Source organism: Corythoichthys intestinalis, chromosome 19 (assembly GCF_030265065.1).
Source record: "Corythoichthys intestinalis isolate RoL2023-P3 chromosome 19, ASM3026506v1, whole genome shotgun sequence".
In the NCBI taxonomy this organism is placed as follows: domain Eukaryota; kingdom Metazoa; phylum Chordata; class Actinopteri; order Syngnathiformes; family Syngnathidae; genus Corythoichthys; species Corythoichthys intestinalis.
The window spans coordinates 19,391,801-19,412,756 of NC_080413.1; the positions used below are offsets into that span (position 1 = coordinate 19,391,801).

Below are 20,956 nucleotides of genomic sequence, written 5' to 3' on the forward strand. Positions count from 1 at the left end.
GCAAACTTCAGACGGGCCTTCACATGTTCTGGCTTCAACAGGGGAACCTTCTGAGCAATGCATGATTTTGAACCATTGCACCGTGGTGTTTTACTGACAGTAGCCTTTGAAAGTGTGCTTCCAGCTCTCTTCAGGTCACTGACCAGCTCCTGTTGTGTAGTTCTAGGCTGAGCCCTCACTTTTCTCATCATGAATGATACCTCACAAGGAGAGATTTTACATGGAGCCCCAGTCCAAGGTAGATTATCAGTCAGTTTAGCATTTTCCATTTTCTAACAATTGCTGCAACTGTTGATTTATTCTCACCAAGCTGCTTTCCAATTGTCCCATGGCCTTTTCCAGCTTTGTGGAGCTCAAAAATTTTTTCTCTGGTGTCTTTCGAAAGCTCTCTGGTCTTGCCCATGGTAGCAGTTGGCTTATGACAGGCTGTGGGGTGCACAGGTATGGGGCGCCGTTTGTAAAGCAGCACATGCTCAAAATTACGACAACATATTGTCACATTTAGCGCCAGGCAGTGTTTAAAACGTGGTGCTTACATTATTTAGCAACTTAAATATTTATTTTTAAATAAGAAGTTTTGGACCTGATTGTTTAAATCCAGAACTAAATATTTAATTTAAATCCTAAATTTATATCCTAAATGCTAAATCTGGAAATGGTTGTAACTAAATATTTAGCTTCATCTGCAAATTCACACGACTGGAGACCGGAAGTAACAAAATAAAAGCTGGAGCACAAAAAACACTCTTTAAATAGTTTCTCCTAAATATGTATTTTACCTATATATTGTTATTATCACAATGACTCATGTCCAAGAGCAGACTGCCACGGTTGAGTAGGTTTTATTCATTTTCAAGCAACGTAAACAGACAGTCTGAGCTGCTCCACCAGCTTTTATTTTGTTACTTCCGGTCTCCAGTCATGTGAATTTGCATATTAACCTACATATTTAGTTCCGACCGTTTCCTGATTTAAGATTTAGGATATAGGATATAAGTTTAAGATTTAAATTAAATATTTAGCTCTGGATTTAAACAATCAGGTCCAAAACTTATTTAAAAATAAATATTTAAGTTGCTAAATAATGTTGTAAATGTGCAAAAAAAAAAGAAAAGTGACTCTAAAAATTTCACACCATTTTAAAGACTGTGTGGCGCTAAATGTGAGAAAATGTCGTAATTTTGAGCATGTGCTGCTTTACAAACGGCGCCCCATACACAGGTGACAATATTGAACTCAAACAGGCGGTGGGTGCGTGGTTACTCAAGGGGGAAAAGGTGGACTTTTTTTTTTTTTTTTAAGGTAGACTGACAACTCTTTGAGTGTCATAATTATTGTTGATTCTCAGGGTTACAAATACTGATGAACCCCAGTAAATGATCTATATATATATGTTTTAAATATCATACAATGTGAGTTCTGGATTTTTTTTTTTTTTTTTTTAAAGATTATGTCTCTATGAGTGGAAATGCATCTATGATTGAAATTTCGGACCTGTAACAATTTTCTAAATGGGTGAACTTGCAAAATCACAAGGGGTGAAACTACTTCTGTTCCTCACTGTATATACATACTTATAATTATTATTTTGTTTCAATGTAATATTAAATACAAATATTTGGGTCTAAATTCAGGGAAAATGTTCGTAGTTTGATCTCTACTTTTTGTGTTTATATTTTTCAAAACATATTTCCTTATTCGCTGTAAATTATCATTGCATTTAAAAAAATATATTTTTTTTTTTACATTTAGTTGATTGTTAATCCTATTGCAAATGGATTCGTCCTGCACAATTTGGGGAGGGGGGCGATGGAGGGATGTCGGGGGTGTAAATATACATTATAAACAATGCTCTCTGCTGCCCTCCACAGGCTGATTTTCTGATTTTATACAATCGGTCTCCGTAGCAACAGGTCGCAAACGCGCTGCGCTACTGTGCTGGAGTCGGCGCATCTTATGACTTCATCATCTTGTGTAATACTTTAAAAATAAAGTGTAATTAATATGGAAAACGTGAAGACTGCTGAGGAGGCTTGTGAGAAGTCTGATTTTCCCGGAAACGAAGACTCAGAAATCAGGTTCTTGCACCTTTTTAAAACGCATATGAAGAAAATCAACCAAATTGTCCTTGGCTGTGTGTTTTAGTGTACAGTACAAGCCATTTTGCAAATGTTATATGAATTTCGCCGTGTATAAATATGGAATGAAATGGCTCTTTGTCAATGTGCACAGGGCATCTGCGCAGGAGAGTTTTCCTCTTGGAGAGGAGCAACATGAAAAGGTTGGTGTGATGCACTTCATCTTGCATGATGAAATGCACAACACATTAAAGAGGGAATAAATTACTGTCTTGTTAATTGTTACTCTTGTTAACTGGGCTGTTTTTGTGGAATAAAAATGTATGATTAATACAAATATTGAAGTTGTGATTTTGACATTTGTAAAAAAAAAAAAATTTTTTTTTTTTTTCTTTAATTATTATTTCAGGCGTGGAACCCTGAGAGAATTTCAAAACTGGAGAGTGATTTGCTGGCATTAGTGAGCAACATCCAAGTTGCAGCTGACGCGAAAGAATCTTTGCGAAGGGAAGAGTTGGAGGAAGCTCGCAGGATACGGTAATTTTTGAGCCACCCAATTAAAACTCTTACACCTTTATCCCTCTTTATATTGTCTTTCATGACTCAGCTCAGAGCTGCTAGAGAAGGAAGTCAAATCCAGCCAGGAGAAGTTTGAGGAGATCACTAGCAGGTGGTCTCTGGCCAAAGAGGCGGTCATCCCTCAGGATCTGCAAGAGATGTTAAAGTGGCAGCAGCTTTTGTGCGAGGAACTCATTGAGGACAAGAAGAAAGTCATTAAAGACCTGCAGCAGGTAACAAAATTTACTTTAGCCTCATGGTTCATCAACGAAATAGATGTCATAATGTTTTTTTTGAGCAGGAGTTGAAGAGCGGGGATGATCGCTATGTAAAAGACTTGAGAAGGCAAGCAGAGGAGGTGGATCTGATGATGCAACGCTCTGAAGAACTAATCAGTACTGTGACACAAGCCTACAGGGAGGAATTGGCCCAGATTGAGGTATGGTTGAGTTTATACACTCAACAACTGGTAAAAAAATACAAGTTTTTAAATTTTTTTTTAAAGCAACACGTAAAGTAAATGTTAAGATTTGTTTCTATGTTAAATGAATTTTTGGTTTCCTCAAACTTGAGCTAGTCCGGTGGCATAGCTTGCTTTAGAGCGCATCCTTGTTGCGTCGTGGAAAAGCAGTGTCTTTTTCAGGGGAAATATTTAACAAATCCTGTGTAGTTGGTGTGTATACAGGCTACTAAAATGGCAAATTTACATGCTCAATATCTGTTTTAAAGCTAAAACATTGCTCTTGGGGCAGGGGGTGCACAACATGTTGGTGACCACGAAACACAGTGTGAGCAATAAAATTAACTTATAAGAACATTTATATTAATAAGTTGAAAATGAGCGTTTTTTTTGTTTCCCATCATTTTTTAAGGGAATTCTAAATCAGGCTGCATAGGACAGCTATAATTTTCGCCAAGGTTGTCATCCATTGAATTTGGTACGCTCGCAGGTGATGGCTCTGTTGTACAATTAGCATCTTTAGTGGGGCAAATTGAAACTTCTCACCATTATGGCTCGCTGGTGTTTCATGGTCCACATTTTCAATCCTTGGTTCTTGCTCAGTAGTTGTTGTGGCTTTTGAAAGCTTAGTTTTGGGAAAAAAATTACATATGTCATTCTTGCCTCTTCGGTCCTCAGGTGGTTTTGGCTAACCAAAGCAAATGACATTCTAAGATGCTAGTCACATGATCTGTTCGAAAAATAAATTGGCCCCATTATAAAAATATCTTTTTTGTTCATTTAATTCATTTTGTTGTTTGTTTTATTGCTTTACAACTTTGATAGACAATATTTTACGGGAAAACTCTTAATTTTAAAATCATATATAGGAAAGTCATTTACATGCAATGACACTTTTCGGCCACCGTGTACGGTTTATAATCTAAGACTGTTAACATATCACTCTTTTTAGAACATATACCGACAGGAATATGACGTCTTGCTTACAAAAGACCAGGCACAATGGGAGCAGTGTGTCAAGAAACTGTGGGACCAACAGGTCAGGTGCCGAAAACTTTAAAATGGACTTTTAGAATGTAGCAACTGTGCATCTAAAATGTGTGCTTGCAGCAAGAGATGCTGGAAGAGAGAAGGAGGACAGTAGAGGAGTACGAAGCCAAGATTCACAACCTGATGATGGATCCGGAATATAAATATGATGCAATGAGGGATGAACATGTTGCTAAATTTCAGGTGTGATTAATGGTTGCTTTCGTCAACTAAACTAATGAAGAGTTGAACAAGTTTTTTTTTCTTTCAAGGAATTGGAAAGGGAACAACAGCAGATGATGGCTGACAATATGATCAGCAATATAAACTACATCAAAGACAAGGATGATAATATGTGCAACTTGGCTCACATGAAGAAGAGAATTCTCAGGTAAGTCAAATGCTCACATCACTGCGTTTTGCGTTACTCGTAACATTTGCAAGTTCCAAGATGTCACTTGGCTGATTTTTTTTTGTAAACATAGGAGTGCACTAGCAATATCAACCTCTAGATAACACCAGAGACGATAAACTTCTCAGTCAATGTATGACTACACTTAACCTTATTGGCCATTCACGACTGTACCTTTTGCGATTTAGTCTGCAGACAGAGCTGAAAAACCTTAAGCGCACCTACACGAACAGCAAGAAACAATCAGAGAAGGAAAACAGTCGTTTGTCCGATGAATACAAACGCAGCATTGAGCAATATCAATGCATGCAGCAGAGAATCAGGTGAGATACTCGACATGCACTACCGAGGCCGGTCTTGATGATTACAGTTTTTAGCAAATCCGATTCGTCCCACAGGCACTTTGCCGCCTCTGATGCCAAACAATTTGAGGAAACATGGAGGATGCTTGACAAGGAAGTGAGGCAGCAAGTGGAAAAGGCTTTGCTCATCGATGCCATGATTTGGAAGCAGGTCCTCGGTTTAGCTTGGGCGAGACCTCAAGGGAATTCCTTTCTGGATCTGGATGATCCAGACTGCCTTTGCAAACAAGCCAATGTGGAACCCGGGCCGATGGATGGTGGGGCTGGGCCATCAGAGGAAGAGAAGTTGCCCTTGGAGACCATGAAGGAAGTCATGGAACTGCTGTGTGATGAGTCGGTGAGCACCACGGCAACGCATTAATTGCATAAAAATATAGTTGGACAGTCACGGGATGAATGAGTTTTTTTTTTTCATACAGAGGAGCTAGCACAGAATGACCTCAAGAAGTGTTTTTTTCTTTTAATTTTTAAAATCTTTTAATTGTGTTCCCCCTTTCAACATTCTAAGGGCTTCCTCACAGAAGACCGACTCCCACTGTTGGCAACCTTAAACAAGAAGGAACAGAATGTCGTCAAGCTGGAGGCTCTTCTCAATGTATGATCACGCCATGTGTCTGCTGTAGGCGTCTGTCAAACTGCTGCTAGAGTGTATTTTGTTGTTTCCACAGATTTTCGGCATGGATGAGGAAGCTATACCCAGTTTGGCTAATTTTATCCTCAAGTACCAGCAGAGGGAGCCAGATGAGGTGAGGATTTATTAAAATACAGTTAGTACATACTATAACAGTTCTCCCTGTATTTTTCAAACACCTTGAAAAGAGTCTGGGACTCAGCTCCTTAATGGCCTCTCGAGCCTGAACGAAATCATCCATGAAATCAGATTGGTTTATTTCCGTGACGTGTTCTTAACGAGCAACGTCAGTTTTGCGCGTCGGAAGTCGTCTCCACAGCAACACAGATGGTGAACGAGAGAGCTTAGAATATGTTCCAATCCACGGTAAATTCAGTTTCAAATGACCAAAAACACATCGAGTCGTTAAAACCACAGCAACTGACAGCACTGGAAGCATTTCTTGTAAAAGAAGATGTGCTTCCTCGCGCTAAAGTTTCTTGTCGCATTACCAACGTCACGTCCGCCCGTCGTTGATTGGTCCACTCCGCTGTCTGTTTGCTGTGGCTTGCTCCGCCCTTGGAATTTGATCTACGGAACGTAACACAGGTTACGACGTAACCGACATACGGGATTTCGACTTCACGACACTGAGGTGTTGTCCACTGTTTTGTCTCCAGTCTTTTTTTTTTTTTAAGTCAGTCACGTAACGATTTCTTGTACACCACCTGTCAGCATTAATGGTAAGTACAGTATATTACTTGTCGTTTAATTTTTTTATTAAATCTGAATGGTTGATCTCTAATTGCAATACATTTCTGGTATTTCATTATACTACAGTATATGTGCGGTACGGTTTCCTTTGTTGCACACGGACTTGACTGACGTCACGCCAGCTCTATTTTCTGTTAGTTTCTAACTTTGTTTTCACATTGGGAAGCGAGGGTGAACGCCAGTTAACATTCCAAGAAGGAAGAGAAAAGGTAAACTGCGCAGGCTCGGCGATACCCCCTGTTAGCTCGCTATTAGCCCGCTAGCTTATTGAGCAGCGTTTGTTTTCACTGCTGGACCGGTGGCACTAATAGCTGCTGTTTTCCTTTGGTATTACTGTGTAGCCATTGTGGTATGTTTTTGTAAGCAAATATGTCTCTGTTGATTTACTTTTGGCCATCATTGTACGCTCTTTGTCAAGATTGTATTTTGTTTTTTAATTGTGTGTTCATAGTTTGACGGTGACAAATTGATAAATGTCAGTTGGAAGAAGAACTATGGTGTGATCAATGTTAAAGGAGGGACGAAATATCTTTTTTTATTTTATTTTATTAATATGACATTTAATACATGTTTTTGGACAGTTATTTTGAGATTAAGGGTACTTAAAGGGTTAATTCAACGTAGGGACTCGTTTGTAAACCGGGGATTACCTGTATTAAATTGATGGCCTTTTAAACAGTGTTTTCTTTTTGTAGGCTGCCTCTGCTGGTTCACTTGAATGCAGTGACAAGTCCCAGGATGGCGGCACCACTTCGGCATGTAATCCTAATCACATTTTACCTGCTCTTCGGGACTTCCTTAAGCATCACAGCCACTTCAGGTTGGCTAAGAACATCCTCAATAATACACATTTAGTGGTCATATAAAAGAAATGGTTCATTATCAACATGTTTTTCGACTATCATAAATGTTAACATTTGTAGTAGGAGATAAAATCATTCATATTTCATGAAGGAACCAAACCAGCGGGCACCATCACTACTGGAGCGCAGACATGTGGGATTCCTCAGAGGATGAAGCCTACTGGGAAAGTTTAGCCAACATTATCACCAAAGATAAACTCAAAGTGTGGGATGCGGCAGAGATCATACTGAAAAAACACTTGTAAGTTTCATTAGAACAAACGTGCATGAAACACATATCAATTTGTGTCCATTCTGTCTCCCCTAGGTCAGTTGTTACTGAGATTTCAGATTGCCTCCCTGAAATTGAGAGTCTGGAACAGCAGAATACGGAACTTCGCACGCTGCTGCAACAATCTGCTAGCTCATGAGTATATGGCGGAAAACACAGACAAGACTGAAAAAGCAGTTTCTGCTTTTGCAACCCTCTTTAAAATAAACTGCTGTATTTTAAGCCAAAAGAACTGCTGTGTTTGATAGAACAACATGTCTATATGCTGCCATAGCAGATTCATGGCGTATTAAGCCCCCAAACTATTTTTAATTTGTCCGTTTTACCCTGAAGACCCACGTTTACAGACGTCGCGCAACCGCTTTTGTTTCAACCCAGCCATAAAACGAAGGTAATTATATTTATTATTCAAAATATCTGTCGTTTTGAGCTTTGAATCATTAATTGATGTCTCATATTTCGTTAAAAAAAAAAAACTTTAAAAAATTATTCACATATATGAAACTTTTAAACAAATTATGCCACAATGAAAAAAATGGCATCTGTTCAAAAGTCACGTATATCTACCCCATAACTATCGCTTAATTGTATTTTTTTTTTGTTGTCGCATTTTCGCCGATGTTAGATGATAAGTAATCGATCCCAAAAAAAAAAAAAACGTTTAAAAGGGTAAATATATGAAAAAGAAAATCTCAATCACTCCTTGATGTCTGCGATTTCTGCATCGCGACCCTTGTTATATTACCATGTTTCACCCATAAAATTCCCCAAAAATCCAGCTGTGTCTTGACACTCAGTGATTCATGCTACATTGAGTTTTTGGATCGAAACAAGGTAAGTATGCGATAATATCTCCTTAAGGTCACGGCGTCTGTAATTCTCCTCTCACGTGCTCTCACCTCCAGATAGGGTTTTGCTGTTTAAAAAGCATTAAAAAAAATTTTTTAAAAATGCCCTCTTGTTCAAAATGTTTTCTTTCCCCAGAAAATTGAGATTTTAAGCTTTCCAATGATGTATCACACATGCATATCGGACAGTTTTGAAAGTTGGCTAAATTGGGGGTCTCAGAACGGAACTTCAAGTCACCTGAGTGTTTTCCACCCTTTGCATTTTTGTTGATCATAATGTACTATTTTTTGTTGCAATGAACATTAAATGTATAGAAATACCCACAATAAATAGCCACAAAATTGGGGAAAAAGCTCGTCACAGCAATGCAACTAATGTGTTGAAAATGAATGCATGTATAATATGGTATATGCTGTATGCAGGTAAATGGGCGCGTTTTTTTTTTTTTTTTTTTTTTTTTTTTTTTTTTTTGGATCACGTGAATGTATTTTAACAGCTTGTTAATCTGTATAATGCCATATAAAGATGTTTTTTTTATTTTCAATCAAGCTCTAAAAGTAGAAACTGCTGACTATAATATTACAGCAAAGGCATTCAGTGTGTAGTATATTTTGACATTTGACGCACATCAACTGTTTTGTAAAAGGCACACATCGTTCTCACCAATACAGCAAACAATGCTGGAACTTAAAAGATCACGTGTTGACCAGTCTCAAACATAAAGCAATTCTCAGCGGGAATCTCAAGTAATGTAAATAAACACGCTTTAATTGATGAAAATTAACAACACACGCAAAACTAAAGATTTGTTCCATTCAAATCTGTATCATTGACAACTATGTTGCAACACTGCCCTCGTGTGGAATTTTTAGGGAATTAAGAAATATGTCAGCTTCAACACATTTTACAGTAGGTGAGCTAATTGTTCAAAAACGGAAGTTTATTCTATCTTTATAGTTATATTTTGATAATATTTAATAACTATACTTTTTACAAGACTTACAGTGGCTCCAATAAATGTTTTCCTCTTTGTCAAATCCATGTGACTTTTTTAAAATTAATTTATTTTTTAATTTTTTTATCAAATGGTAAAAAAAAATTGCAAACCCATGCAAATATTAGTTAGACATGATAAAACACTTGATCACTCTGTTTATTTTCATCCAGCAATGCAACATAAAATAAAAATAAATGAATATAAAAGAATATTGACTTAAAGTTAGCTCTCAACAAAACTATTCCAACAATTTGATTTTTGGGCGATAATTTAATAAAATACTTAGTTTTCTGTATTTTTTCTTTCTTGTTTATTTTGTGTGCGTGTGTTTCTATGTGTGTTGAGTGGGCGAGTTCCCGGAACTATCCAGTTATCTTCGTTCTACGTGCTGAAACATTGTGGACACTCACCCATAGCAACCAGAGAAACAAGTAAGTCAGTGTGATATTTATTCCATTCAAGGTGTTATTGCAGCACTTCTTGGTTTTAAAAAAAGTGAACTTCATTTCTTTGTTTTTGTTTGTTTTATTTCTTTTTTTTTTTTTTCTTTTTTTGACAGCATGGCAAAAAATTTTAAAATGTGTTTGACCGATCAGTAACAATTGGTGGTTTTATTTAACAAACATCATTAATGTTGAATAGATGTGTTGATAGAGTTCCTCATTCAATCTGTTTACAAAATTTCAGAATTTTAGGTTTTTAAACATCAAACATTCCACAGGAGTTTGGCATAACTAATGACTTTTCATTAAGGATAATTCATAATGTAAAAAAAAACAACAACAAAAAAACAACTGTAAATGAAGAACTGGTACTTTATTTTTCCAAATGTTTTAAAATCAGCTTTTGTTGATATTTCTGTATTAAAGGACTTTGGTAGCCATAACTTGCAAAGCAAGTTGTCTTGCATTGATAAGACAGTTGAAGTGGTGAGTCCTTATCTCTACGGCCATTAAAGGGTAGGAACCTTTGCAGAACTTTCTTCATTTCTGTCTCTTTTGAAGACATTTTGTCTTTAACAGTATTTTTTGTTCTTTAATCCTATTTGGTGACCATGGAAAACCGGGGAATGCAAAGTATTATTACATTGCAACTCCAGTGAATGTATATGGTGTATTTAACAATGAAATTTATAAAATATATATAAGAGAAGCCAAACAAGAAAAACGTATTCATGACTCATTAAAATTGTGTTTAACACAGCAACATCTCAATGTATCAGAACATTGTGGGAAATTTAATTTATTTGTGTTGTTAAATTGGAGGGGGTTTTCATATAAATTCAACACAGAGACATTCCAAGTCACCATGTTTGATTAATCAACATAAGTTCGGCTTTTGAACTACTTAAATGAACTACTAGCAAATGTACTGAGATATAATATAACTACAGTAATATAGTCACAATAATAATGTGCAAACAAATGTGAGCAATAAAGGCACTGATATTCGTTACCTCACTTGTTGCTAGGCAGTTGAGCATTACCCCAAAGGTCAACTAATAATACAAATTTTCAGCCACTTAAACTGTTTAAATGATAAGCTTTGGGTTTTGGAGCAGCAGAGGTTGCGCTAGACTTTTTCGTTGTCTGTCATTTTGACTGACAGGGTCATAAAAATCCGGTCATAATCTATGTTTACCCGTCACTTAAATTTTTAAAATGTTAATAATGACATATTCAATAGTATTTAGTTTTCATTCATCTTTAATTAATATTCTGTCCAAACAAGCTTAACAGAGAATCCACACCGCGCCATCACACATCAAGCAGCTGTGCGTTATTAGCGCCTACCTTGCCTTGAACACGGCTTTTTAGGAAGGGTCGGACTTGACAAGTCATTAAAAAAAAAAAAAAATTTTTAAAAGGGTTTGAGGATAAGCCTGAGAATGATCGGTTTTCTCTCTGCTCCATATAAGCAATATTTCAACATTGCTTACACGGCCGAGAGTCGGGGCAAACTGCTCGTATGTGTATGACATGCACGAACAGTGTGTGCATGCTATCGATCCATATACTTTGAATATAAACCTGTACAGGGATTATTTATGCCTGTTATTTGTGTCCTCTTTTTAATAAGCAAAATATGATATCCCTGGAATGACGGATGACAGCCAGCATGTGTGATTGTATGGTCATTTGTTTTGATGCTTCTGCGCATGGGGGTCATCTTGCTCAGCGCATGCGTAATACTTGAATGGTCTCAATGGACAAAGGCAGTCTGAACGGGCACGCTTTTCAAAAAAACAGATATGACAAAAAATCAGATTCGTGCATTAAGACCTGTAGTATGAACGTAGCCATAGGCTTGTTGCTGTTAAAAGGAGGACACAAATAACAGGCATATATAATCCCCGTTTAGGCTTATATTCAAAGTATATGGATCGATAGCATGCACGCACTGTTCGTGCATGTCACACACATACGGGCAGTTTGCTTACACGGCCGAGAGTCGGGGCAATGTTGAAATATTGCTTATATGGAGCAGAGAGAAACCCGATCATTCTCAGGCTTATCCTCAAACCTATTTTTATTTTTTTATGACTGTTGTCAAGTCCAACCCTTCCTAAAAAGCCGTGTTCAAGGCAAGCTAGGCGCTAATAATGCACAGCTGCATCGCTACCGTAGCTACCGTATCGTCTCTCGCTTTTTGATGACGCATTTGCTGCATTAAATCCGATTTGCGGGACTGGACAGTACAGACCGCCGCGACAGTCTGGAAAAATGTGGCCCAGATCGGATTTAGACCACATACGAAAGTGACCCAGATCGGATTTGAAATGGTTCCGTTCTATGCGACTTGTCACGTTCAGACCATCAAGTTAATGCCTCACTCGAGTCGGAAAAACACGAAAAAATCGGATTTGTGCATTAAGACCTGTAGTATGAACGTAGCCTTAGTTCGGACGCTCAGTTGCCTTGACATTTTTCCGAGTAAGGCCAACGACGTCATGCATCAAGAGAGACAATAGCTAATTAATATGCTCACTCGCCACCCTGTGGTCTGGGGTGAGGATTGCAACCTGTCAAAATGACGGATGGACTTCAGTTTTTTCCGTCACCGTTTTAAAAAAAACGGTCAACGACGGAAAATATTCGGTTAACGCGACCCCTGTGGAGCAGTTTGCCTGACAGAGTCCGATTGACCCGATTGAATCACTACTCTGTATGCAATATAATGGAGATTACTTTATTGTGACAATGTGTGAGGGGGCACCTGAGTGTCAAGGACGAGAGTAGCTGCTAATCTGTCTGGAGGGTGTCGCTTGGGATAACTCCCTTAAATGGATTACAGGTCGGCGGACCAGTGAGCACCTGTACGCACACATGCACACTCATCAGATAAGTCACAGATGACTTTTTCACCTTTAGCAAGGAGCTTAAAGCCAGCAACAGCTGACCAGCACATAAGCCAGACGTTTCATGATTGCCTTTTCTTCCAGCTACTAAACTCAAGAATCAGGAGTCATGGAGGAAGACTCAACACCAGAAACTGTGGCAGGGACATCATTGTCGTGGGCGTCAGAGGCATGGACGGTGGCGGCCACGGAGGCAGACAACTCCCAGCCAGACAACTCCCGGTCAGACAACTCCCAGCCAGACAACTCCCTTGTAGACGACAGCGCGGTGACATTTGAGGTGACAGCCGAGAATTTGAACGAGCTAATGAAGAGCATGGAGACCATGCTCTCGGATGTGGAGCACCTGAGGAACCAGTGCAGCGACCAGGCCAAAGAGCTGCTCGAGGCTGCCTTTGAGTTGCAACAACAACAGAATGAGCTGAAGGAGAGTTACAAGCAGCTTGCCTCGGAAATGGAAGAAATCATGGCTTGCTTGGACGACCTGGTCATCACCAAGAGTGCCTTCGAGGCCCGGGAGAAGGACATGGAGAAGCTGAGCAAACAGTTTTGAAGGGCACAAATGGACTTTGAAAGAATGGCTCTGCTTTTGGATTTGAGTGTGTGTAATGTGTATTTATTTACTTAAAGCAGCAAGACTTAACCTTGTTTGTTGGCATTTTCTAACCCAGTGTTTCCCCAAATTTGGGAAGTGAAGGCACATTTAGCACATACCCTGGCTGGTCCACCATTATTAAAGGGAAAGGGGTGATCTGGTACAGTGTACATCCTTTGTACATTCATTTTTTAAGGCAGTCTTTTTTTTTTTGTTTTGTTTTGAGAAAAAAAAATTGCTTTGCAAGCATTTACTAATCTGCCAAAGTTACCAAAGCCAATAAATGTTTGAAAGGAATTGTCGCACAAAATAGTGGAGTTATTTTGAAGTTGTTTTCACAGTGGCAGCATTTTTTGATATATAAGGTTCAGCACAGCTCCTACATACATATTCCAAATCTCAGAATTTGAGCCATTCGCCTCAAAGTTTTTCACAGGTGTAACCAGATAGGGACACTTCAAATTTTGAAGTGGCACACCCAAAGATATGTCATATTTTGAGGATATCAATGTGGAATTTTAATTTGCTGTCACTTCCTGAGGTGTCAGGAAATGTCTGCTTTATGTACTTAGGGTTAGTGCAGTGGTTGTTAACCTTGCTAAATGTACCGAACCCCATGAGTTTCACACGTGCATTAACAGAACCCTTTGGAATTATGAAAATCTTTTTTTTTCTCTCTCTCAAATTCAAAATCAACATATCTAAGCTAGCAGGCTAAAACCCAAATGAATTTCCATTCAAATTTCTTCTCCTTTAGATATACATTTTGGCTTGTTTAAAAACATGTTATCTTTATGTCTGCCGCATCAGACCACTAAACCAAGACTGGCTTAAAGCACATATATTAGAATTTGTCCATTCAAATTTAGAGGAATAAATCCAATATTGTTCAACACTGAACCTGCTTGGTTGCATAAATCTTGACCATGAAGGTTCTGTCATGTTTACATCTCAAATGATCTCAAATTTAATGGAAAACCCTGCACAAAATGATCACTAAATTTGTACACAAAGTCATTATGTAAAAAAAAAAAAAAAAAAAAAAATCATGAATCATCTCACAAATCCAATAAACAGTGCGAATTTACACATACTATTTTCATGGCGTAAAATGTGACGCAAATGTTTTTTTTTTTAATGTAAACGCAGTGCACGTTACCCGTAGGTCTGTTGTATTTCCTCATACCAAGTGAGAGTCAACCTTCCACTGAGCAAACCAGTTTCTCCAGGACTAGCAGTTGAAAGAATTGGAATAAAACCTGTAAATTGGGGACTAACCACTCCAAAACCTCGTCTAAAACGCCACTTTGGCTGGATTTAGTCAGCATCCAAAAATAGGGCCCTGCGTGTCTTAACCTTCACCGAACCCCTGGGGTTCGATTGAACCCATGTTAAGAACCACTGGTTTACTGTGTTATATGTAATGTTACTAATGATCTAATGTGGACAGCCTAATAAAAATACATTTTTTACAAATACAATCCACAGAATGTAAACCAGTGGGTTGGCCAGTAAATTGTAGGGGCCACTCATGGCCGCTCCTTATTGGCGCCATTGACGCAAACGAGCCAGTTTACTGTCATAACATCAATCATGTGACGCTGCTTGGTCGCCCAACTATGTATTTGTGCAGCACAATTGAGGCATCGAGTGCCATTTTCGCCACGCCCAACAAATCAGGGAAGAAGAAACTGTATACTATATATATAATACACTATATTGCCACCATGGTTTTCTTTGCAAGATGTTCCATTTCAAAAATTTTTATGTTCCTATTTTTATGAGTAACTGAATAAGTTGTACAGAGTAACTTCCCGCCCCATGACTTTTTCTTTCATATTTAAATATTCTTGTTAAAATCCTTGAAACACACACGTTCTTCATGCTTTCAGTCTTCCAGACGTTTGTCTGGACCATAAACACCCCTTTACACATAAATTACTGTACAGTTTAAATCTGGAATGTACATTGTGTGAAGTACGGTTGAACTCTGACACCTCATTGGCTGCAGTGAAGTGCTGAGAGGGGGGATGACTATAGAAAAGCTGAGTGTGGGGCGCTTCATTTTTAGGACACGCATCACATCTGGGCTGCAGATCTTCTAGATTTCAACGACTTGAGAATTCTCTTTCAGAAGGTAAGATGATAAGAACAATATTCAATATTGACAGAAGCATAATGGGGATTTACACTTAAATACAAAGTCAAGATTTGGGAATATGTTACACCTTTGACTTAAATGCACAAAGATACAAATGTAATGCACGGATGGAAGATTTTTATCTAAAAGAAAGACAGTTATGCAATACTTATACTTCTTGCAATTGAATGTATGTGCAGTAAAAAATGATATTTAATGTTGATTTTCATATGTTTTTTGCAGTGAGTCGTTGATTAAAATGGACAAGTTGAGAGTCTTGGCTCTCATCCAGCTGCTGGCTATATCCGTCTTTTCTGTGAGTCTCACATCTGGTAATGATTGACATGCAAAATTTCAGGACAGTATGTTCTAAGACTATTTACATTGTGAATGTGCCAGCTATAGTATAGTATTACGCTTTATATAGGGAGTAGCTTGTGGTTTCACACACTCATAATAAATACAATATGGGTATGTATGAACAACGTGTGAGATATTCCTGTCTGCACTTACAGCAATCACAGAAACTGCAAGACCGCTGGGGTGAGTTTGGCCCCTATGGCCCCTGCAGTCGGTCTTGTGGCACTGGAGTTGCAATGAGGACCAGGAAGTGTATCACTTTAAGGTAAAATGGAATTCAGGCCACTTTGTACATTGTTATTTGTGCATAATCCATTAATATGTGGTCTTATTATGTTTTTTTGTTTGTTTTTTTTTAGGACAGATGGGGGTCACAACTGTATCGGATCATCCAGGTCTTTTCAGATCTGTAACACAAATGTAAATATTTATTTTGGAACGTCATTTTAGTTGCTTACATTTGCACACAATATAACATTATGTATACTTGTTCATCAAATATCACATTGAATCTAAATATTTAACACTTTCTACAAATGTAGGAATGCCCAGTTGGATCCAGAGACTTCAGAGAGGAGCAGTGTTCCCAATTTGACAAAATGTTAGTCCAAGGCAAACATCACACTTGGGTGCCATATTACGGAGGTATGAGACAGCAGTTTTTTAACAGCAAATATCAAAAACGCTGCGATTACAGGATATAGGAATGCTCACTGTCTTGTTATACAGCCCAGCCGTGTGAGCTGACCTGTGTCACGCGAGAACAAAATGTTGTCTACCGTCATCGGCCCAAGGTGGTGGATGGGACACCCTGCCACGTGGGCAGAAGTGACATTTGTGTTGATGGCCAGTGCAAGGTGAGAATATGGACTCATTAAAAACAAATTCTTTGTTACTTTAGGATGATAATTGCAATCTTTTAAAAGGGGTATTATACTTTGAGATATTTGTAATATTTCGAAGTTACTAGCAGGATTGTGAACAATACTCCTGACCAATATTAAAGTACAGGATCACAGTCATTTTAAATATTTATGGAAAACAAGACAGCAGTTATATTTGTAAACTTATAAAAAGACAACTTCAAAAGAAAAAAAGAGGAAATTGTTATAGAAAAAAGGTTTACTTAAAAGAAAGTCAAAATATTACAGAAATCAAAATCAAACCCTTTCAGTGAACAAAGAATGCTTTAGGAAGTCGAAATTTAACAAGGTCACTGTATAAATTAAAAAAAAAAAAAATTGAAATTCATAGGAATATACAGTACTCTAAAAGAAATCTTATTTTGCAGAAATAAAACTAAAATTTGATTCATTTTTAAATAACGTTTTAAGAAAAAAATCATACATTGGTAATAATTATAATGAATGTATTGTAAATTAAACTATTAGTTATAATGAAAAAGTATAAAACTATAGGTTAAATATAACTTCACTTGGTCTGTGAATAAATCACCTACCACCAGTGAGAAAGTCACTGTTCTCGGAATGAAAAATAACAAGTTTAGTGAATTTTATATCCGTGTGCATTGCTAAATGTTTTGTCTTACAGGCAGTGAGCTCGGTAGGCCAAGAGGTGTTTCCGGGTCTTCAAGTGGTTCCACATCCCGACCACACCTCTCCCCCTGAACCCTACCCAACAGAGCCTCAAACATACGAGTACAGAGTCAATGTGTACGGTGAGTGCTCTGTCACCTGCGGCGGGGGAATGCAGTATCGCACGTTGGAATGTTGGCTTCAGGACCCAGTGAACCCCCGCATGGTGGACGAAACCCTGTGCATTGGACGGCACTTGCAGCGGCCCGAAAGCCAGCAGGCGTGCAACATGCATCCGTGTAATGCAAAGTACAGCGTCTCCGTCTTCAGTGAGGTTGGTATCCTGAATCATGTAGTTCAAAAAGACCACATTTACTTCTGCTTGCTAATATAGTCTTATTGGTGATCAGTGTTCAGTAACTTGCGGTGGAGGACAGCAGATAAGAGAGGTGTTCTGTGAGGGTCCGGGAGGTGAACGTCTGGCTGATTATGCCTGCCAAGCCTTTACAAAACCTCCATCGGTCCGAGTCTGCAGGAGACCCGCCTGTCGCATACACAGCACTTGGCATGTGACACCCTATGGATTGGTGAATATAATATTTGATTTCATTATATAACATAGTGCATATACCGTATTGGCCCGAATATAAGACAGCCCTGATTATAAGACGGCCCCCTCTTTTTCAAGACTCAAGTTTGAAGAAAGACTTTTTGAACACCAAATTAATTTTTATACAGAAAATAATTACAGTAGATCTGAAACAAATGATTATAATAATATATTTGAGAGAAAAAGCATGTTATTTTGCCTCATTCAAATCTTAATATCTGAACATTTAAATATGTAAACCAGGGGTCCCCAAACTACGGGCCGCCTCAACATTTGGTCCGGCCCCCTGAACAATTTTTTTTTTTTTTTTTTTACAATAGTGTTATTCATTTCCTGGCTTTTTTTCTGTGAAGAATTCAGAGAGGGTTATTTGGTTATTATCTATTTAATTAATAGTGTTATTATTATTATTTGTTTTTATATTATATTATGATATTATATTATTATTTTTATTTTATTTACTTTTGTTCCGTGAAGAATCCAGAAAGGGTTATTTGATTGTGGCTTTCTGAAAAGCAATAAATTTTTACATTTAGGCACTCCTGCAATCGTCACACCTTTTCTGTTACAAACTGACCCCGGCCCTTCATCAGAGAAGGGAAAAGTTATGTGGCCCTCACAGGAAAAAGTTTGGGGACCCCTGATGTAAACTAAAGTGCAATCACATTCGTAAATGAATGGCTTCTGGTTTTTGAAATGTAAATAAACCAATCTGTTGTGATAAAACAACAAAATTGCAATAAGTGCATTACCCATCAAAGTGAAGTCTAATTGTAACTGTAGTCTTGAAACAAATCTGAATAAGGAAAAACATTGCAATAAAATAATGCAAACTGGTTAAACTCGTAGCTGAGATGTCATGACAGAACATCGCTTCAATGATATCTGGCGCCATCTAGTGTCGTGAATGGGGAGAGACTCTGAGAGCTGTTATAACAGAAAATCGTTTCAATGATATCTGGCGTCATCTAGCGTCGTGAATAATGGGTATAATGTCTAGACCGCGAATATAAGACGACCCCCTCTTTTTCAATCTTATTTCAATGCAAAAAACCACCGTCTTATATTCGGGCCAATACGGTAATAAAATGTTTATAGTTTTTGCATAACAATTGGTGATGATCAAGGGTTTCTATTATTTCTTCTGAAAAGATTCCTCTTGTATTTGCAGTGCTCCCGCAGCTGTGGCGGTGGTGTCAGGGAAAGGCAGGTGGGCTGTTATGACAGCAACCTGCGCCACTATCCAGTTGCCAGGTGCGGTATCTCAAATAGGCCCGTAACTGTGGAGGAATGCAACACACAACCCTGCCATGAAGCCCAATGTGAGAAATCTCTTAACTGATTGAGTACTGTTTTGGTTTTAGTATTTATTCCATCATTTTTTTTCCCTCTAGTGGTCCCAAGTCGACAGAATCCAGGGATGTATGAAAGCAGGATGACAGCATTTGTACCTTATGTTCCTGAAGTTCCAGCAAGTGTGTAGTAAATATATTTGGTTTGCATGCATGAATTGCCATATAACGCTCAATTCCAAACTTTGGGTGTTGCACGCCAAATCTGTGGGTGCAAGCGAGCAAATGAAAGAAAGAGCTCACTTTCACACATATCACCGATTTAATTGTAGCAAAATCCAATCAACATATCTTCATTGACATATTTTACTGTTTATACAATGTGTGTCTCTGTTTATTTGTTCTAGCCTCTAGACCAAACAGTGCCAATAATCCCAACAATAGACAAGATGGTGCCGCATGCGCCCGGTCCTATTATGGTTGCTGTCCCGATGGTCGTACCTCTGCCAGTGGGCCGGGCCATAGGGGCTGCCCCCAACATGACTGCGTTAACACCAGGTAAACTTTTTGTACTGTTTTTATACTGCTAGTACATTTAATGTGTGGTAAGTTACATACTTTCCATTCTTAGGTTTGGATGTTGTTTGGATGGTGTTACTCCTGCTAGTGGATACGGGAGAGCTGGATGTTCTGGATACCAAACCACAGTGGTAAGAATGTTTCATTTCATACTCCCACTGAGAGAAAATGGGATTCATACTGATTTTTTTTCCTTTGTAGCACTCAAGTGATCCAGCACCTTCAGTTCCAAGGAGCACATGCTCCCTTCCACTCGACAATGGCCCCTGCGACAACTGGAGGAGACGCTTCTATTACAACACAAGTACGGGAAGATGCACAGAATTTTGGTTTGGTGGCTGCCATGGCAATGCAAACAACTTTGTTTCTCTTGGGGAGTGTCAGACAGCATGTGAGGTGGCGGCCACGTCCTAAAATGTTTAATGCGTAGTTTTACAAAGTGTGCATGAACTTTGAGATTATATACAGTGTTTATAAGTGTTGTACAAAGTTACAAGACAAATGTAACCCACTGTCATTTCCTCTAATTTGACTTCCAAGAAAACAGTGAAGATTCAAATTATAGCAAATATATTCTAAGTTGTTTTGGTGTGAAATTTTCCTATTCATTCTTCACACTCTTCTATGCTTGAGGTGTGACTTTGTTTTGTTTTGTTTATGTATTGTGGCTCATGTGTCAGGGACAAAATAAAGCCACTTGATTACCCAAAATTAAGAAAGTAACATTGGTGGAATTTACTAGTAAAAATTATCCTGTAAAACTCATATTTACACTTGTTCAGTAAACATAAAACAAATTTTCAAACGTGGAAGCTGGAGTACCAGAAGAAAGCCAACGCAAGGAGAACCCACAGCAAACAAAAGGAGAACGTGCAAAAGCCACGTATCATGGTAAGAGATGTAATTCTACACCGAAATGTCTCAAATGTAAAACAGATGTACTAACCACGAAGCATTTCAGATTGTATGTTAAAGCCTATAATAACAAACTATATGTCACAAACTATACACCAATGCCACAGTTAGAGTTAGCTCAGTTTAGTGTTATTTTGAACTTTACAATTTGTACAGTTACTTTATTGCAAACGACTCATTCTTAATATACACAACATACATACTTCAACCCCTTGAAATGAAATAACATTTTAAAGAAAAAACAGTGATATGCAGGATAGTTTGAGGCGGAATAAACTCTTACTTTGACATCGACGTTTTATTCTGAAA

The 20,956-nt window shown here is 38.2% G+C and overlaps 2 protein-coding genes across 2 annotated transcripts; both read left to right on the forward strand.

The window, feature by feature from the left end:
* The first annotated feature begins 1,886 nt into the window (after positions 1 to 1,886).
* drc1 (dynein regulatory complex subunit 1 homolog (Chlamydomonas)) lies at positions 1,887 to 7,802 on the forward strand. The gene is made up of 15 exons (XM_057823336.1): positions 1,887 to 2,078; positions 2,233 to 2,281; positions 2,488 to 2,615; positions 2,686 to 2,869; positions 2,938 to 3,075; positions 4,049 to 4,135; positions 4,207 to 4,329; positions 4,398 to 4,516; positions 4,726 to 4,860; positions 4,936 to 5,236; positions 5,408 to 5,494; positions 5,568 to 5,645; positions 6,979 to 7,103; positions 7,238 to 7,387; positions 7,454 to 7,802. The coding sequence occupies exons 1-15, from the start codon at positions 2,005 to 2,007 to the stop codon at positions 7,554 to 7,556; spliced, it is 1,881 nt and encodes a 626-aa protein (XP_057679319.1). The 5' UTR covers positions 1,887 to 2,004; the 3' UTR covers positions 7,557 to 7,802.
* Positions 7,803 to 9,591: 1,789 nt separating this feature from the next.
* On the forward strand, positions 9,592 to 20,672 carry paplnb (papilin b, proteoglycan-like sulfated glycoprotein). The gene is made up of 14 exons (XM_057822139.1): positions 9,592 to 9,694; positions 12,706 to 15,353; positions 15,600 to 15,672; positions 15,872 to 15,981; positions 16,076 to 16,136; positions 16,259 to 16,361; positions 16,446 to 16,573; positions 17,268 to 17,585; positions 17,662 to 17,838; positions 19,033 to 19,183; positions 19,256 to 19,336; positions 19,561 to 19,711; positions 19,785 to 19,863; positions 19,934 to 20,672. Exons 3-14 carry the CDS (start codon positions 15,616 to 15,618, stop codon positions 20,144 to 20,146), a joined length of 1,629 nt encoding a protein of 542 aa, XP_057678122.1. The 5' UTR covers positions 9,592 to 9,694; positions 12,706 to 15,353; positions 15,600 to 15,615; the 3' UTR covers positions 20,147 to 20,672.
* Positions 20,673 to 20,956: the final 284 nt, after the last annotated feature.

What these genes read in the sequence shown, in the direction of transcription:
- drc1 (XM_057823336.1), top strand. Translation starts at nt 2,005, where the DNA reads ATGGAAAACGTGAAGACTGCTGAGGAGGCTTGTGAGAAGTCTGATTTT. An exon ending in GAGAGGAGCAACATGAAAAG is followed by an intron (nt 2,282 to 2,487) that starts GTTGGTGTGATG and finishes TTATTATTTCAG; the next exon opens with GCGTGGAACCCTGAGAGAAT. An exon ending in AGCTGGAGGCTCTTCTCAAT is followed by an intron (nt 5,495 to 5,567) that starts GTATGATCACGC and finishes TTGTTTCCACAG; the next exon opens with ATTTTCGGCATGGATGAGGA.
- paplnb (XM_057822139.1), top strand. Translation starts at nt 15,616, where the DNA reads ATGGACAAGTTGAGAGTCTTGGCTCTCATCCAGCTGCTGGCTATATCC. An exon ending in TGGCTATATCCGTCTTTTCT is followed by an intron (nt 15,673 to 15,871) that starts GTGAGTCTCACA and finishes CTGCACTTACAG; the next exon opens with CAATCACAGAAACTGCAAGA. An exon ending in TGTTCCTGAAGTTCCAGCAA is followed by an intron (nt 19,337 to 19,560) that starts GTGTGTAGTAAA and finishes TATTTGTTCTAG; the next exon opens with CCTCTAGACCAAACAGTGCC.